Source organism: Panthera leo, chromosome D2 (assembly GCF_018350215.1).
Source record: "Panthera leo isolate Ple1 chromosome D2, P.leo_Ple1_pat1.1, whole genome shotgun sequence".
NCBI lineage: Eukaryota > Metazoa > Chordata > Mammalia > Carnivora > Felidae > Panthera > Panthera leo.
Window position 1 is genome coordinate 37,499,195 of NC_056689.1, and position 18,556 is coordinate 37,517,750.

The 18,556-nt window shown below is 49.1% G+C and overlaps 1 protein-coding gene across 1 annotated transcript in view; it reads right to left on the reverse strand.

Moving 5' to 3' along the window:
• Positions 1-733: 733 nt before the first annotated feature.
• Positions 734-18,556, reverse strand: part of POLR3A (RNA polymerase III subunit A) — a 53,860-nt gene continuing 36,037 nt past the window's right edge. The window contains exons 19-32 of the mRNA XM_042907779.1: positions 18,037-18,155; positions 16,770-16,907; positions 14,779-14,949; positions 13,740-13,853; positions 9,221-9,307; positions 9,048-9,130; positions 8,305-8,475; positions 7,124-7,217; positions 6,846-6,938; positions 5,425-5,589; positions 4,799-4,963; positions 4,452-4,583; positions 3,071-3,203; positions 734-1,383 (exon numbers count right to left, since the gene is read on the reverse strand). Of these exons, the coding sequence (XP_042763713.1) occupies positions 1,235-1,383; positions 3,071-3,203; positions 4,452-4,583; positions 4,799-4,963; positions 5,425-5,589; positions 6,846-6,938; positions 7,124-7,217; positions 8,305-8,475; positions 9,048-9,130; positions 9,221-9,307; positions 13,740-13,853; positions 14,779-14,949; positions 16,770-16,907; positions 18,037-18,155 (1,814 nt within the window). The 3' untranslated portion in view covers positions 734-1,234. The remainder of the gene's footprint in view (positions 1,384-3,070; positions 3,204-4,451; positions 4,584-4,798; positions 4,964-5,424; positions 5,590-6,845; positions 6,939-7,123; positions 7,218-8,304; positions 8,476-9,047; positions 9,131-9,220; positions 9,308-13,739; positions 13,854-14,778; positions 14,950-16,769; positions 16,908-18,036; positions 18,156-18,556) is intronic.

Below are 18,556 nucleotides of genomic sequence, written 5' to 3' on the forward strand. Positions count from 1 at the left end.
CCAGTGACGGTGCAGTCACCAGCAGAACACCAAGAAGGCAATTAAATGTGGGTTTTCCTGGGATACCCTGCAGGCTCTCCTCCCAGCCTGACAGGTGCTTTCGATTGTTACAGATTTACCCTTTGAGTAGCCTGCTATCGCCAAATGGGGCACACCGCCAGCTCTGACACTCCACCCCCATGTGGTCCTCCTTTTCTGTCTGGGTGGCCCGTTCACCCCTTACCTGTATGTAAGGAGGATGCCTGTCTGTACCCAGGAGGGCCCTATCCCACCGCAGCCCCCGGGGCACTTTTTAGGCCATAGCTCTGCACCTGCCCTGCTTGCTCTTTGGATGTGGGAGGCAGGGCAAATGCGCACATACCTCAGGGGGTGTGGTCGCCACCCAGGCAGTGCAGGGGCCTGGACCAGCCTCATGCATCACCTCCATGTACACTGACAGTCCCCACCTCAGCGGGCTCCAAACTTTGGCAAGGCTTCTATTGGCCACAAAGGAGGGTCTGACTCCTGTCACAAGGCAGAGTCTCCCCCTACGGGGGTCAGAGGTAAACAAAAACAATGGGGTAGCCAGGGGTGTCTGTTAAAGATGTTTCAGAGTATTGGGGCCTCATAACAGTTTCAACTTGGTTACAAATCCTAGTTGGTCCCTTTGGTTAACCAGTTTTTCCCATGATACTTTGATGCTGGCTCTCTTAGTTTTTATAGCTTCTTGGTTTTGAAAGTAAAGCCAAAATAATAACAAATAACGAGACTCTTTACTGAACAAATAAATAATAGTGATAACATTTACATGAGTAGGCCATGTTGAGAGATTCTAGCATGACTGAGGGACAGAAAAACCAGGGACATGCCCTGACCGTGAGGCTTATAGCTGGCTCTGGGTCATGGTGTGAAACTCCTGAGAGCCAATGGTTGGATGGGTGAAGTGAGAAGGACAAAGATGCCTGGCCGGGGTCTCCTCGTGACTCCAGGGTTTCAAACAGACAGACAAACCTCAGTTCTCCCAACCATGCACCGTGGTGTGATCAGGGCCACCGGTGAGCTGCTCCTGGGGTGCAGGCTGGCCCCATGCCGTGGCGCCCGGGAAGAAACCACGTGACTTTGGGGTACCTGGCAGCACGGTGGGGATGTCAGGGTCTGTCTCAGGAAGCACAAGCTCTCCAGATCGGCCGCCAATGTCGACCCTTTCCAGGCGGGACAAGGAGCCAAGGTCAGGAATGGTCCCCTCTTCCCTGGACTATGTGACAAGGGGGATGTGGAATTCATTTGTGTCGAAGATCAGGGGCCTCCTGGGAGGGCTTGGGTCCCTGTCGGCCTTGTGTAGCAGCTTGAAGAGCCCAGTTCCAATGTTCATGGGGATCCCCATGATGATGCATTCAGACACCCCTGAAACCAACCAGAAAGGGGATGAGAGAGCTTTTCAACACAGGGGTGGGCTCACAGCCCAGCAGGTCCCCGCTGTCTGTAGGCACGCCTTCACGTAGACAGCAAGGATACTGAGTGATGCTCAGGAAACACCAAGCCACCCAATATTTCCTTAACTTAGGGCCTAGAAGAAAAGCAACCAGGCTGATGGTCGATAGATGCCAATCCCGTTGGAAAGAGCAGCAGAAACTTGTTCCCTGTGCTCGGGGTCAGGGCTGGGCCAGGCCTAACAGCACACCTGTGCCTTGGAAACCCACAGCCCTAACCAGACACACTTAGAAGACAAGGCTCCTGCACAGACACAGGAGTGAAGTGATGGGGCAGATTCCTTCTCTGAACTCCATTCCAACTTTGGATCAGGCTTCTGCTTCCATAATGAGTGCCTGCCTACTGTGTTCTGGGCTTTGTGCTACCAGGAGACCAGAGAGACAACCACCAAATTAAAGACCAACCGATGTGAGGGTTGACACTGAATTAGCAACATTAAAGGACGAGGAAGGGGGAGATTTCAGAGTGGGAATGGTGTGACCACGCCAGGCCCTGGAGGCGGTCGGCATGGAGAGAGGTGGCAGTGTGTGGGGTGAGTGCTGGCTGTCAGTCCCATCGTCAAGCATGCTTGCTCTTACTTTTGCCTTGCCTTGCCCTGTTCTCCTGCCCCAATCTCTGTTCCCTTTTCTTTCCTCTGACCATTATCTTAAAAACGATGTAGTAATTTCTCTGTCCCTCTATCTGCAAGCTGCGTCCCTTCCGAAAGGAGGAAGAGTTAGCCTTAGGAACAAAAAAAGCAGAGGTGTCTACCCTGATGGGCACCCCCACCTGACTGCCACCTGTTTGGCAAATCCACCTAAGACTGGGAGAGGAGACGGGAAACGACCGCCAGGAAGCAGAGCTCTGGTGGTGGGGACGGCAGCCAGGCTGGGCATCCCTGCTTGGGCCAGATGAGAATGTGACCTTGGGCAGGCTACTGAGTCCCCCGGGGACTCCCGCCTCGGGCCTGCAGGGTCTCACATGAGAAAGGATAGAGAACAGCAGGCACTCAGTGCTGGACTCAGGGAAGAGCCAGCTGGGCAGCGGGCACTGTCGTGACGGCTCCCCCACAGCTCTCCTCTCCCAGGCTGTCATGAGAGATGCGCTGCATAGCAGGGGGAGGAGGCCGGTGTAGGGCGAGACCTGTCAGCAAGCAAGTTAGTTTCTTCTTCTCGCCTATGCAGGGTTTAATACCTGCACCTCACACACGTGCTGAAGGAAGTGCACGTATGGTGCTGGGCCCGGCGGCTCTTTCCCAGGGGGTCACAACATCAGGGGTGCTGGACGCTGCCCCTCTGCTGTCAGCCCAGGCACCACACAGAGGGGTGCAGGATCAGAGTGGCTGACTGCAACTCCAAGGTCGAGAAAATTCCTTGGTGCCCAAGGTTGATCTTTTCTTCTTGGCCCCAAAGCCGTTTGTACTGACAGAGGAGCCATGTAACAGAGGGAGGGACGCAGGGTGCCACAGCCAGGCTTTGGAGAAAAAAAGATCATCCGTGATTTTATTCTCAAAAAATAAAAGCTCTGCCTACTCAGTTCCCTCACCTCCTGGGAAGCCCTAGCCCACGAGATAAGCTGTCAAAAGGGCCTCTGGTGAAGCTCGTAGAGACACCAAACCTACCACACACGGAGTCCTTCTGCCCAAAGTAGGCAGCATCGAAGAGATGGTCGGCTGTCTTCTCAAAGGAGGCCAGCATCAGCACACTCTCTTTCATCTTGGCCAGGCCAAATCTCGTAATGCCCAGGACTTCACCCTGCATCAGGAGAGGAGAGGACAGGGTGGTACTCACGCCCCTTACAAAGGCCCAAAGCAACCCCATCAACAGAATAAGCAGAGATCAGCGAGGTGGCAGTTCAGGTTAGTCTCAGGTGTGAACAGGACCCTAACAGCCATCTGTCCCGCCCGTATCCCACGGCGACACGGACCCTTACACTCATGACCACGTGTCATTGGAAGAGAGAACTAGGAACTGAGAGCTAGAATTAAAGACCTAATTTTAAAAAAGAGAGTATTGGGGCGCCTGGGTGGCTCAGTTGGTTAAGCGGCCGACTTCGGCTCAGCTCACGATCTCGCAGTCCGTGAGTTCGAGCCCCGCGTCGGGCTCTGTGCTGACGGTCAGAGCCTGGAGCCTGTTTCAGATTCTGTGTCTCCCTCTCTCTGACCCTCCCCCGTTCATGCTCTGTCTCTCTCTGTCTCAAAAATAAATAAATGTTAAAAAAAATTAGTAAAAATAAAAAAGAGAGTATTTCTGAAGATGTTTACTATGGCTCAAAGAACTCCAAAGTCAAATAATTTGAGAGTTTCAAAGTAGGGAAAGAGTTAAGTAAATTTAGGTGCCTTCACTCAAGTAAATACCGCATCATCGTTTAAAAAGGATATTTATAAAAACTACATAACAATGTGGAAGGTACTTACAACAAATAAAACAGGATAAAAACGGTATGTCCACTACTCACTGCAACTACGTAACACATACGTGCGTAGAGAACAGCACAGGAAGGGAAGACTTAAAAACGAGAGCCTTTACCACAGGGTGGAGGAAACGGGTCATTTCCCCACCTAGTTCTATGGGGAGGCGTCCTGAAAACCTTATGGCACTACTCCGGGGAATATGATTTGTGGGAAAAGAGGAAAACAAAATAATCAATCTCATTCCCATCTAACCTCCCCTTCAGAACACATTAACTTATCATTTACCTGGAAATGGCTATAGAAGTGTGATGAATGGGTTCAAAGGGAAATAAACACCTTGGTTTTCCATGGAAATCCCTAAGCTTTTGGCAATGGCCAGTTTTGCTTTAGGAGGACATTTCTAATAAGGACAGAAATAACATCCCACCTCATTCCATGAGGTGGCACATTTCATCCTGGAAGTTAACCAGAACACCCAGCCTGACCACATGCTTTGGCTTTTGGGTGATGGTAACATCTGATTTTCTTTCAATGGTGTCATCACAGCCGTGTGTGAGACAGCCCGGCACACCACACCCCTCCCACGAACCTTGTAGGTCATCAGGTCAGATAGCAGCATCACGTGCCTCCTGTCGATGCTCATTCCGTGGTTGACCATCGTGTACTGGATTTCGTTGATGATAGTTGTCCGGGCAGCTTCGATGCCCAGGGTTTTCTCCACCTACAGAGAGCCAGGATGAGTGCAAGCAGCCTCTTCCGGCAAGCCGTCCCAAGTTCTCCCTCCATTCTCCTCTGCCTGGAAGCTAAACGGCAAACTCCGGGCCCTCTACCAGAAACGGACTGCTGGGCAATCTTTAGTGGCAGGTCCAGGGCAAGTGGCAGGGTCAGAGGGGTGTGCCGGGACAACTGGGAGGTGACCCTGGGCAGGAGCTGTACCTCGTAGGTGTTGTTGGAGGTAGTGCGGGTGCCCTTCACACCGTGAGTGGCCATGACTGCCCGCAGGTTATCGCCCTCCACCAGGAGTTTGTACTTTTCCTTTCCGCTCTGCTCGTCGATGTGGATGACAGCTCTGGAAACCTCTGGGATGCCCTGTACCACCACCTGCACTCGGAGACACAGAAGGCTCGAGGCCCTGCAGTGCCCATGGCCCCATGGCCCCGTTACCCTCAGAAACCACAAAGGCTGTGAGAACTGGGTTGGCACTTTGACCATCCCCGTTTCTCAGGTCTTACCAAACCGAAAAGTGTCTGTGTGCTGTTAGGGGTTATGCAGAAAACAGAAGATCAGGGGACCATGCCATATATACTCCATCAATTTTACGACAGAACAGACAGGAATCTAACAAGCAGAGTCAGCATGGCAGTGCTAAGATGGGAAAAACCTGATCCCAGAGGGACGTGGCAGAAAAGAAGAAACAGGCACCACCTTCAGTCTCCGCAGGACCTTCAGTCCTCAGGTTGCCAGACAGCTGGGTATTTGGGGGAGAGGTAAATGCCACCTCTCCCTTTACAAATCTCTGGGCATAGGCTGGGGGAGGGGCCAAGAAGGGACTTTTGTCTCACCTTGGGGAGATCCTCTTTCAGGAACTGCAGCACATAGTACATGGAGCTTTTGCTGTTCTCTCTGGGGGTGACGCACACCACGGCCTCACCGTGAACGGCCACGTCACCAGGCTTCACACGGAGCTTAGACATGCAGATGGAATACCGCACTGTCTCAGCGTTCACCTGCAAGGTGGCCGGGCACGGGCCACACACGTAGGACGTCACTGACGTGTGTGGAGGCTTCAATGGCCTTTTCCCATCGCTGCCCCCAGTGAGCCACCTCATTTCCCCCCCAATCTTGCTTCTCACCATGAAGTTTTAAAATGAGACATACTATGTATTTCCTTGTTAGGTAGAGACTTTTTTTTTTTTCCACAACCTCCCCTTATCCCCAAACCAACGTTTTTCCCCACTGAAAATGGATGGTCAATTCACAGCAACACACACAGGCTCTGAGGAGGTTCTGGGAGCAGGGGCTGGAGAGCAGGACAATTTAAAAGTGTCAGTGAAGCCTCCCCCTTACTGACCTCACTACAACTGCTCATGTGCCACATTTCTCAATGCAACCCGGCTCTTCTGGTAGAAGAGCCACAAGGCAGGTGGCCCGAGCTAGGCTACAGAAGCCCCCAGGCCGGGAAACTGGGCACTCAAATCTGGAATCACAGTCTATGGGCAACACAAACTTGGTACTTGAGAGAATGGGCTGAAACAATGTATTAAGGGCAGTATGGATGTTAACTACCTGGGAGGAAGAGGAAAGTGCCAGGAAGTTACTCAGTTTGCAACCTTGCCTCAACTGATCTGTGAGAAAGGCTGATGTTCTTTCAATATTTATGTATTCAGGAACACCAGTAATAGTAAGTCGGAGTAAGCCACCCAGCCAAGAACATTCGCCGAGCCAGACAGGCGCTGTGCTGAGGGCCCACAGACGAGTGAGACATGGGTGGCCCTATGCTCCCACCAGACCCTGCAGTACTATGCTATAGTAAAAAAGTATTGTGGCTTCATAAAATTTCAACTAATTTCTTGCGTGTCTTTAGATGGGAGTGTGTGTGTCAGGGTCAGGTTTAGAAAGGGAGAAAGGGGGGAGGGTCTGGGTGGCTCAGTCGGTTGTGTGTCTGACTCTGGATTTCAGCTCAGCTCACGATCCCACAGTTTGTGAGATGTGACTCCGAGATGGCAGGCTGCTTAGGCTTTTCTCTCATTCTCTCTCTGCTCCTGCCCCATTCGTGCTCTCTCTCTCAAAATAATAAACTTAAAAAGAAAAAAGAGAGAGAGAGAGAGGGAGGGAAGTACAATGGACTCTTACAGAGCAGAAACCCAAATAAAGCCTCTGCAGTGCTTCTCGTGCCTCGCTTAGCTCCTGCCCCAGTTTACTGGCGCCCATCCTGGGACTAACGGAGGATGACTTCCTGCCCACATTTAATTACGTGACTCACTTCCAGTCTCAGAAGTCTGATCCGTTCCAGGGAGAGTTTGACGAGGATAAAGCAATCATCCGGAAGAAACACTTCTTCAATATACTCTGAAATCTGTCATGTCAAAAGAGCAGAACGTTACACAGTCACTTCTCCCTTTCCAAAGAGCATATGCTGCTTGTGGTTAGGGACACGGGCCAGCATGGCCACAATGACCAGTACACCCACCACTGGTGTTTACGCCTGCTCACAACGTTGCTGATCTAGTGTTCTTGTTGCCAAGAGAGATTTCTACTTACCTCTCCCAAGAGGGTTTTCTCAATTCTGCCCTTCACGAGGCGAGCGTAGTCTGCGTCGTCGTCCTTGTCCAGCTGGGCTGTGATGATGGGAGTGCTGAGAAAAGGCAGGGGGACAGTGGTTACAGCAGGAGAGAGCCCACCGGGAGACGGCTGCTCTATGAAATCCAGGCACTATCGGATCCTAGCGCTAAACACAACTGCAATTTCCTGGGCATTTACTGGGGGCTTCACAGACATTCTCACCCAGACTTACTATTTTTAGAAATCATGCCGCGACCCACTCTATCAGTGAATGAGACAGTTTTTGGGACGTTCTTCCTGACCAAGTGAACCTATCTCTTCCTCTCTGGTCCTTGCAGGTGTTATTCTGGTTCTGCTCCCCGAGTGAACCGACCCTTCGTGTTAGTGTATTACAGCTTCCCATCGCTGTGCCCTACCCGCACCACCGCCTCTCCAGGACGTCTCCAACTCTTCCAGTCACTCTCTACCAGCCTGTGCCCTGAACGTGCTGGCTGGCGTCCCCCGAACACACTCCTGGGAGAGACTGGAGCCGCCCAGGGAGGTTGCAGAGCCCCTGCCACCCTGGACGCCTCCAGGTGCTGCTCTAGAACCAAGCGTGGCGCTCCTTCGTTGAATGCTACCAGTCATCCCTTTGTTGGATGTGGAGCGCGAGTGAATCATGATTTTGTCACAGAATGCACTGTAACGTATTTTTTTAATCTTTTTCTTTAAAAATTTTTTTTAATGTTTATTTATTTTTGAGACAGAGAGAGAGAGTTTTTAATCTTTTTCTAGTCTCAGATGACCTACAAGCCCTACCACGAAATCACCTGGGAGTCACAGAATATGGCCAATAGTCAAGTGACACACTCACTGTCAGGCGTGATTAGGCTGGGAATAATCAGATCTCCAGTTGAAATCTACATGGACCTATTAATAGCTTTCCCAGTCATTTTTTTTTTGTTTCTCCCTTTCATGTGACTTGTGGCCATAAGCAACCACTGCCTCAGTTTTCACTGTATCTAATTTTGACTTTTCTCAAGCCGGTCTTTTAAAACCCCAGATCTGATTAACACAAGCCTATCACCAGAGTTTACCACACTGCCCATCAGAGTATCACACGTGATGAGAGAATGTGTGACAGGCAGCAGGAGAACAAAAGGGAAACAGAGGGCGGGCACCTGATGGCCTTGGAAGCGTTGATGATCTCTTTGATCCGGGGCACACCCAGGGTGATGTTCATGGAGGCCACGCCCGCAAAGTGGAAAGTCTTCAGGGTCATCTGGGTGCCTGGTTCACCAATGCTCTGGGCACAGAGTGCACCCACCGCAGAACCCGGCTCCATCTGTGCCCTATAAGGGAAGGGTATGGAAGAAAAGCCCAGCAAAACTGCTGGGAGGAGGCTCCACTTCTCTCCTCCCTCAACAGACAAGAACGCAGGTGTCATCAGGGTCAGGAGGGAATACGCTACGAGCTGGGCTGTGCTTGCAACAGGTCGGCAGGAGGTGCAGATGGAGGCGGGGAAGGGGTACGACAGTCAGGGGGCTCTGATAACGGAAGTGACCACTGGCTCCTTGTGGTCAGCATGTGGTGACTGGGCCCAAACATCAACTGCCTGCAGAAGATCCAAGAGCCCTGCTGACACATGGTGCCGACGGTGGACAGAGCAGCTGGTACCCGCCAAACATATCGATAGTTACTCCACAGGGAGAGGACACTCGGAAATGTCTTTGAGATTATTTCCACCGCCTGCAGCATCCAGCCTACTCCCCACCGGAGCCCCTAAGAGATGAGGGGACAGAACCTACTCAGATGCTGACAGTCAGGAAGTGGTGCTGACGCAGGATTTTGCTCCACTGGGGAGACAGGAAGGACAGGAGGCCCATGCAACTGCCTGGCAGTCTAAGAAAACTAGCATGCGTACCTCATGTACTTGTCCCTGCAGGTCTCCAGGAACTTCTCAATCTGGGTGGGGGTGATCCGGTCCAACTGGTACAACACCCGGGGCTGGAAGGACAGAAGCCGAGTGCAGGGTCAGGCTGGTGGCACCTGAGCCCACGAGGGTGCCTGAGCCGGTCGGGGAAGGCTGCCCGTTACCTCTGTTGTGCCGTTATCGTTGATGCCGTATTTGTCTCTGGTTTTCTTGATCTTCTCAGAAACACCCTTAATGAATTTTTTTATTTCCTGAAAGATTACACAGAGAGCATCAGTTGTGTATTTCTCGAGAACCTAGACGGCAGTTTGTTTTACAAACGTCAATAATGTCAGGTGTCCACTGATTTCGTGATGGCTAGCTCCGCCCCCTGCACCTGCTCCACGAGACCCTGGCACAGGGAGCGCGTCCCACGCTGTCGCCTTCTCCTCTGCTCTCCCATCACCTGCACTCACACAGCTCAGCACGGCTAGAACAAACCTGTAGTCTCTAAGCAGACTCACTCTGAGGCTTTCTTCTGAACTTATGATCAATTTAAGTAGCAGCTAACGCATAGCTTTGTAGATGCTGTATATATATCACAAACACGTGGTTTCAGCCTGCCTTCATTTCAAAGAAAACACTCCCAAATCCCTGCCTCTCTTTCTCTCTCTGACCCTCACCTCTGCATATCCCCCACCCGGGGTCACTTTCCCTTCCCAACAATTAGGACTTTGTAAGGATTCCTGGAAAGCAAAGTTGGAAATGAAACATCTGTGTATTTGTTGTCCCCTCTGTATTTCAGAATAGTACTCAAAGCCCTGGATGAGATCTACATGGAGCAAGGAAGAAGGCGACAAGGACATCATGTGGAGGAGGCATAGGGCAGGGCTATCGGCCACAGGCCTAACTTTTCTGGCAACCGTTCAAAGGGGAAGACCCATCTGTTCTGCAATTTATGGTGTATCTCTGAAATAAATCCACCCTGTAGTTACTCCTGGAAGCAGGACTGGCCAGCACTCAAGGAGGACTTACAGAGGGGTGGTGAGCTTTAGTGAGCTACACCTCCCAGACGCTCACACGTCAAGTGCTGACTCTTAGGGCAGGTCCCAGGTGAGTTGATGGCACATGCCATGCAGCAGCCATCCTTTAGAGGCTGCTGCGATGCAGGCATGGGGGCTGATTAGCTGCTCTAGTTTGATCCAGGGGCGTTTTTGACAATATGGGAGAGGAGACAGACTGCACTTCCCTCAGCAGCCCTCCTAGAAATGTAATTTCCCTCACTGATCGTGGACAAGTAACGGTGGCAGTGAGCTTAAATGTCACTCTTGAATGTCAGTGCAGGCACCCAGCTGCTCTGTGTGGCTGGCAGAGGACAGACCCACACACATGGACAGCCCGAGGGTGGACTGCATATTGCGGTGGCCGCAAAGCTTCAAGAAGTCTTGTTTCTTGATTATAAGGCGGGCTGAGGGACCCTAAGGAGAGACCAGTATGCCCTACCCAAAGTCTACTCAGTCTATATCACATAGCTGAAAATGTCTAATGTTTTGTCTGAAACAAATATTTTAAAGCAGATGGAACCAGAAGCCTACTTTTGCAAAGATAAAATCCTATGGGCACCCACAGAGAGCTTAACACTTACTAGAGCCCAGTTTTATCATAACCTTGCAAAAATTAATCTCTTTAGCTTCCCACAGACCACCTGGCGATTTCTTACTATCTTTTCTGAAAGCAAAAAACCCCTAACACTTACTGTTGTTATGTTTAAATAGCCTTGGGTTATATCCACACAGTCCATGGCTCATGGGCCCTTCTCGGTCAGCAGCTGCCCAGGGGTTGAGACCTTCCCGTGAGGTGGTATGGCATTAACCCTAACAGGCTAGAGTGGAGGGCCCTGAGGGGCTCTGGGAGGTCATGGGCTTGGCCAAGGCAACAGGCCTGTCCCTGAAGTCAGATGCTTTCTCTGAAGACTGGTCCTGGGCCAGCGGTTTCTGCAGTGCCACCTCTGCCCACTGGGAGCCCAGCTAACCAAGGGGCTACCAGAGATCCACTGCCCTCTGGCTGCCCCCCGTTCACGAATGCAGCTTCCTCATGACGACTGCTCCTGTGCGCCAACTCTCTTCCTTCTCCTTGACCAAGCGTGGAATACACGAGGGGTACTGTGCCCATCGTCATTCTACTCAGAAAGGACTTTTATCAATTAATAAGAACTTAAAAAAATCTTAAGTAACTCTTTAAAAAGCTCTCCAGATTTACTCACTAACTGGGAGTTTGAGACTACACTTTTAGACAGTCAGCTCCTGCAAACCAGAGCAGGGAACCAGACCGGAGAGGGCAGTGGAACCGTCTCTCCTGGCATGGCTCTGCTCGACGGCAGGAGCGTGCAAAGGCACGAGTACGTGCTACGGCCTCGTCTTCCTGCTACGCCGTTCAGCGTGAAGAGCCTCTCTCACGTTGGTGATTTCCTCCCCCAGCCTACTCATCTAGCTGTGCTTGTGTGCCCTCAGGGAGAGTTCCTGAAAGCCCTCTCGGTCCAGGTGTGGTCATCTCGCGCCAGCTGTTAAAGGCTGCCCCACCTGCCGGCACAGAGAAACCGGAGGAGAGCCCAAGGCTGAGCAGACCCGTGGATTTTCACCTGTGAGGAACTCTGCACGCAGAAGGAGTAAAAGAACACACACCTACAACCATTGCTCAGCTTAGGCACTGGAGATGAGTCTTTCAGCTACCACCCAAATGGACATTGCTTCCAGTGGCTTTGCTGAAAGGAATGACTTTCCTTACACAAAAGTTAGGGCAGATATTCTGAAAGTTAGGTTTAAAAAAAAAAAAAAAGGCTCATTTTGTAGAAATGAAAACTGAAATAAGCTACTAAGAACTCAACTGAATGAACCCATGCATACTAAAAGAGAACTCACAACACGGCAACTGGCAGGCAATTAATCACACGGTTAAGCGGCAGTTACGTCTTCACACCCTCCGCAGCACAACTGTGGGCACCGGCAGCAGCCTCTGGGGCGGCCAGGGCTCCGTGCCACTCAGGAGTGGCCTCCGTGGCCTCAGATAAATCGGGTTCCGGCCAGTGGATTTTGGACCTGAGCTCATTAGACCGTCAGCCCGCAGAGGGCAAGGACACAGTCATCTGGGTGTCCCCGGGATCTGCAGGGCATGTGACATATTGAGGGCTAGGAGTGCTCACTGAATACGCACACACTCCTGGTCAGGGAGGCACCCGTAAAACCCTGCAAAAGGCAAGAAGGGAGCCAGAGTGATGAGCAGGGAAGCCGATTGTGCCGGGAGTGAGGCGGAAGCTCGCCGGGGCGGGCAAACAGCCGGACTGCTGCCAAGTTCACCCCTTAAGCTTAGCACTCCCAGCATGCTCAGCACGTTACCTCGTTGTACTTCTCATAGCCTGTCTCAGTTAAGGTCTTTGAGGATAAATAGAATAGTAAATAGGTGAATATAATATAATCATGCGTAAACACCAAATCACAATTCTAATTTGTTAAAAAAAAAAAAATGAAAATTTGGGAAAAACCACAAACAAAGGCACCCAGCCCAACCATACTCTGGATTTAAACTTATTGAAATCTGGAAGTCTCTTTTTAGCCTTTCACACCTCAACATAGGAAAAGAAAGAATCAAGGGCATACTTGACTAGAATACTCTTTCAGTTTCACATGACTGTTGTCATTTTTGATATACCGAAAGGGACAGATTCCTGCCAATTTTGTGCTGCATTTGAATCACCCATTGGCACACAAAGGCAACCATTTACTGGCTTCTGTATCCCTCTGCTTTTGATCATAACCGTGATAATAAACAGGAAGGAGCTGCTCCAGCAGGTCAGTGAAAGTAAAAAAAAACAAAAAAACAATAAACTAACAAAGCCCTAAGAGGTTATCAAGGTAACAGCTCTCTGGAAAAAGGAGGCTGGCTGACTCCATGAACTACTGATCCACACTATGGTAACAGGAAGAGCAATTTATACCACCACCACCAGGTGTGTCTGGCTGGTTAAGGCAGTAGAGCGTGAGACTCTTGACATCCAGGGTGTGGGTTCAAGCCTTGCGTTGGGTGTAGAGATTACTTAAAAATGGAAGTCTTGGGTAGCTCAGTTGGTTAAGCTTCTGACTTCAGCTCAGGTCATGATCTCACGATTTGTGAGTTCGAACCCCAAGTCGGGCTCAGTGCTGACAGCTCAGAGCCTGGAGCCTATTCGGATTCTATGTCTCCCTCTCTCTCTGCCCCTCCCCTGCTCATGCTCTGTCTATCTCTCAAAAATAAATAAACATAAAAATTAAAAAAAAAAAAAAAATGAAGTCTTAAATTACCAGGATTCGCAATGACTGTGGGAAGAGCTGGTCTGCAAGATGAGACAGCAGGTAAAGGGGTTGATAGGGGGACAAAGTTAAAAAACAAGAACAACAACAAAAAACAATAGTTCTCTAAAGGAAGTATTTTTCTTCTAGCAGGGTGACACCTGCGTGAGAGACAGACACTAAGAAGGACATGACACAAATTCTTCATGTCGGCTGCTGAGAGTTTGCCTGGGCCATTCCTGAAATTTTTAACAAAGAAAACACTTTTAACACACTCCACCCCACAGCCCTCACCCCTCGCTTATAAAAACCATCTGCCGGCACCGGGCAACAATCTCTTGCTGATAGCCAAGCTGGGTGCTCCCGCCAGTACAGAGCTCACCTGCAGGAAGCTGTCCTGACAGCAGAGGAACTCCGTCTTCTTCATGATTGACTCCGTGGTCAGGACCAGCTCGTTTTTACTCAGCGCAGGCTCGCTCTGACACGGGAAGACTGCCTCAAGTATCAAAAGGAAATAGTGTGATGTGTATGGGGGTGACTGAGGGTGGGGGCAGGATTAAATGAAAGAATTTACAAAAGACAAAATGACTTTTCTCAGAGTGAGCATGATTTTTTCCTCACCAATCTATGATTTTTTTTCTTTCAAAGCATATTTTATATTCTGAAGACAGGATAAACCCACTCCATCTCACATAAAGAGTGAGTGTGAGTGATTCAGTGGGTACCGTTCCATTACTTCTCAACCTTCACCCCATCCCAGATTTGCATTGAAATTATATATCGCTGTTTAAAAAAAAAAAAAAAAAAAAAAAAAAATCAACAAAAAAAATAAAAAAAAAACAACAAACATTTCAGGAGTGAAACTACTCCCCTACCCCAAAGCTCACGGGAGTCCCCCAAAGTTTTAAAGGCTGCATATTACCCTAATATATGGGCAAAAGGTGCCAGAAAAACATTCTTGGTACATTTAAGTCATTTCTGTTGGGCAAATTCCTATAAGTGGAATTGCTGGGTCAAAAGACACCCACATATAAATTCAGATTAGTATTGTCAAACTACCTTTCAAAAAGGTTTTTTAAAATATACCCCTAGTTAAAGCATGTGCCTTAGTAAAAGCTTAAAGCTTGCTTCTCAACACCCACGACTTTTAACACTGGCCGGTAACATGCTTCACTAGATAGAAACCAAAGCCCTCTTCTGTTGGCATTGGATTACTACCAATACTAGACTTTGAAATTGAAAAAATATTTTTCCTTCAAATTTGGGGAAATTATGCAGGGTAACACAAGACGAAAAATACTACCGGTGGCTGGATAGATATAACTCAAGCATTAACTGTGTGTGATACTCCAAAGGATGCCTCCATTGTAAACCCACGTCCTTGGAAACACACTAACCCCAGATATAATGCTAAATCTTACTTTGATGTTGTCCAGAACCCTTTTGAACTCTAAAGGTTCATCTTTTCCCTCCATAGCTGCAGGATCCAAGCCATCTCCCCCGTAAATGAACTGGATAATATCACCCGTAGAGCTTCGGACTGTCAGATCGTATTGTGAGCAAAGATCTTCAAGGGACTTGACAAGCCTTCTCTGAAGGAAAAGGAGGAGAGGAAATAAACGCTCAGCTGCTTTGAGAAGGCCAGTCACGTGTGCAGGGGATGAGATCTGCAACGCTAACTTTCAAGGTTACCAGCACTTTCATCATTTAAAATATTTTATTAGAAATCCCTTAAGAAAGAGTCCCCTGGCCCTTTGGAACAGCAAGCCCAGAAGTGACCCGTAAGCCTGTGCAGTGGGATTCAGAATACGCCCAACCTCGAGTGCTTTAGTGTGTTTTTGAATACATGTAATTTAAGGCCCATCACCCCCAAAGGATTCTGTAAACACTAACTGTTTTCCTAGGCCCTTTTGCCCCTTCCCTCTCTTTCTCCCTAAGGTATAAATTAATGCAACAGCTTTACATTTCTAAACACAACTGAATCCAGGACCCCTGTGGGTGGACTTCAATATGAATTACAGAGGATCTCAGGTGCATACCCCCTTCTGGGACCCAGGGGGAAGAAAAGAGAACAGGGATGGCATTGTGTCTGAACCAGCAGGCAGCAGCCATTTCTCACATCTGCTTAGGGAGAACCGTCCACCAGTAGAATGCTCCAGCCAGCAGTGTGATGGTGGTGCAGTGAATTAAAGAGAAATCTTCCTCCAGGCAACCTCAAAACAAAAATCCCTCGTGCCAGAACTAATTTGTTCTAAGTTAACACACTGCTCTGGGAAAGTCATACTCTCTACTTCAAAAAGGTAAAGTCAAAAAATAAAGTCAAAAGACATTCTGGCAAGAGTGGTAAAAGCATTTCACAGTCTGTTGGGTTTTTGACAAAAGCAGCACACTCCAAAAGTGAAGGGCAATTTCCCATCAAAACGCGATGAAAAGGGGAAGTATTGATGAGGACACACACATATTTATGGAAATAGCTATTTCTATGGACTCCAGCCTGCTCTCACCTTCATCAACCTTGTTTGCTCTGCCTGTCTTATTCACACCTCTGGTTGATCAGTTCTGCTTTCCCAGCCTGCAAAGGGCTGTGCTTCTTAAACTGGGATCCACAGTGGGGACAAAGGGGACTCAAAGCCACAGCAAGTTCACAGCCCAGCAACTGGGAGATTTGACTTTATCTGATGTTATAAGGAGACAGGAACATTGAAAAAATATAAAAGCAAACACAGGTCATGGAAGACAGAGGAGAAAATGATAATCAGGGAATGAAATGAAATCCTCTGCTTGTGGTCTTATATAAGGAAGAATGAAGTCGGGATGTGTTCTTACTTCTCTGCCATTAGGGATATTTTTATGGCGGTCTGAGAAGCATGGGAACAGGAAGCCCTCTAGTTTCATCCCGTCGCCCTGAGCCTACTGTCCCGGAGCTGCACATATGATGGAGAGCCATCCCTCCAAGTGTCCAAGACCTCCTGCAGGCACCGGAGTAAGTTCTTGGAGTCAGTTAAAATTAAAAAACAAGAGGCTACATAAATAGTTGCCAAGTGAGAAGCAGAGTCCTCTCAATCATTGGGATGTAGGTACTGTCATCCACATCTTCATGGATTAGGAAACAAAAGCCCAGTGAGGCTCAGTAACGTGTCCCCGGATACACTTCCAGTCCACGTTCTCAGTACAGCTTTGGTGAGTGTGGCCCTGGCCTGGTCTGAATCACTTAAGGCATAAGGGATGAAGTGAACATATTACCTTCTTATGCTGTTTATTTCCAGGGCTCCCGCATTTTCCAATTATTCTTTTTAAATACTAAGACTCGATACAGGACAGTTCATGTACAAAATATGTAAACACTCAGCAGTCAAAATCCTCGGAACCCTGTCCTGCTCTGCCGCTAATGGCCTACATTTCTTCAAATTACCTGCATGTATCCCGTTTCAGCAGTCTTTACGGCTGTGTCGACTAGACCTTCCCGGCCAGCCATTGTGTGGAAGAAAAACTCGGTCGGTGTCAAACCGGAATAAAAGCTATTAGCCACAAAGCCTTTGGCAGCTGGGAGCTAAAGAGAGGTGGGGAAAAAAGAAAAGCCAGACAAAAAACCTTCAAGGTCCACAACTTCAAACCTCATTCAAATCACAAAATGTCCCACCTTTAGACTATAAATACCTGGCCAATGCACGCTTATGAAGGGGCAGATTTTACACGCCCTTTCTCAAAGGAGAAAGAACTTGGCATAAACCATCCTTCCCAGAGACAAGGAGGGTGAGCTCCCAGGCAGGGCTGGTGCTGGTGCTGGTGCTGGTGCCAGTGGCAGGCAAGTGGACCAAGCAGTTTGAATGCCCCCAGCCTCCCCTTTAAATTTGTCAGGCTCCCTTAGAACTCTGAGCCTGACATGCACAGATAGGCACCATTCCAGTGACCACTTGGCTCTCTGACTTCTAGTGAATTCTGATCTTGGACAGAGTCCTTAAAATGTTCCTCAGACTGTATGATACAGAAAATACCTACACATTCCCAGTACAGCAGTCCTGTTTCCCTGGGGGGAGGGGGGGGTGGCTGGACAGAAACCCCACAGTCCCATGGGATAAGAGCAGCTGCAGTATCTGTGCTTTAATGGGAATAAGAGCTGACTCCAAATCCAGAATCTGAGTGACCAAACCTACTCTAAGTTCCTCACCTAGACTTAAAAGTTGTCTGTCCCTGAGTCCCAGAAGAAGCCTAGCACAGATTTGTCTATTTCTGCTTATACCAGTGCCCAAACCACCAGTGCCACTGAAACCCAGAGGTCATTTAAAAACCGAGTTCGAGAAGTCGAGAGGAAAATCTGGACTTTCCTGGTCGTTTTAGTGTGGTTCATATTATCACTATTTTAAAATCCCCATACTTTGATGTCAGTGTTCCCATAATCACACATTGATCAGACATGAGGTATCTATAGATTTTGATTATTGGAAAGGACCTTGAAATCCTCCCTCTTGGAGAGAAAACAAGAGGGCATTGATCAAGTTTGGTAGCAGCAAATCTAACAAGGCTCCTACACGACTCTGTAGGGGTTGGAGAGGGAAGGCCCCAGAGGAGCCCGCCCACACACGCCCCCTCTGGGAGCGCTGGCAGCACAGGGCTCCCAATACTCTTCCGGACTCCCCACGGTTGCCCTCCAAAGTTCTGTCTTAACCACTACTACTTACCTTTGAGTGTTTTTCAAAGTGAGGCAAGGACCTGTTTTCAAAGCCATCTGGCACTCGAGAGCCACTGATGGCTTGCTGTCCTACACAGGCAATCATCTGTGATATGTTAATGAAAGAACCTGGGGAAACAGGTCAGGAATGTAACATTTGTTTACCGAACCACGTTAATTGAAGCACAAGAAGATCCGTGGGATAAAACAGGAATATGACAGCGCAGGCTCATGGTCTAGGGACAGTAAGAGCCAAAACGAGAATAATACAGGGTGGAGCCCTCAGCAACAGAAGAAAAGCTGAGGGAGAGCTGCAGGGCTCAGCAGGGAGTGTAAGCACTTTGGGGCTGGAGGAAAGACTTGCAGGGAAGAGTCTGCCACAAGGCTGAACTTTTGGAGGACATTACAATGTGGATATAAGAAGGGATGAGGGGAGAAATTCCAAAGTAAGTGGAAAAGTGGGAAGCAAAGACACAGGAATGGGAAAGTGGGGGGCATGCTCACCAGGAGCAGGAAGGTGAACACTGTAG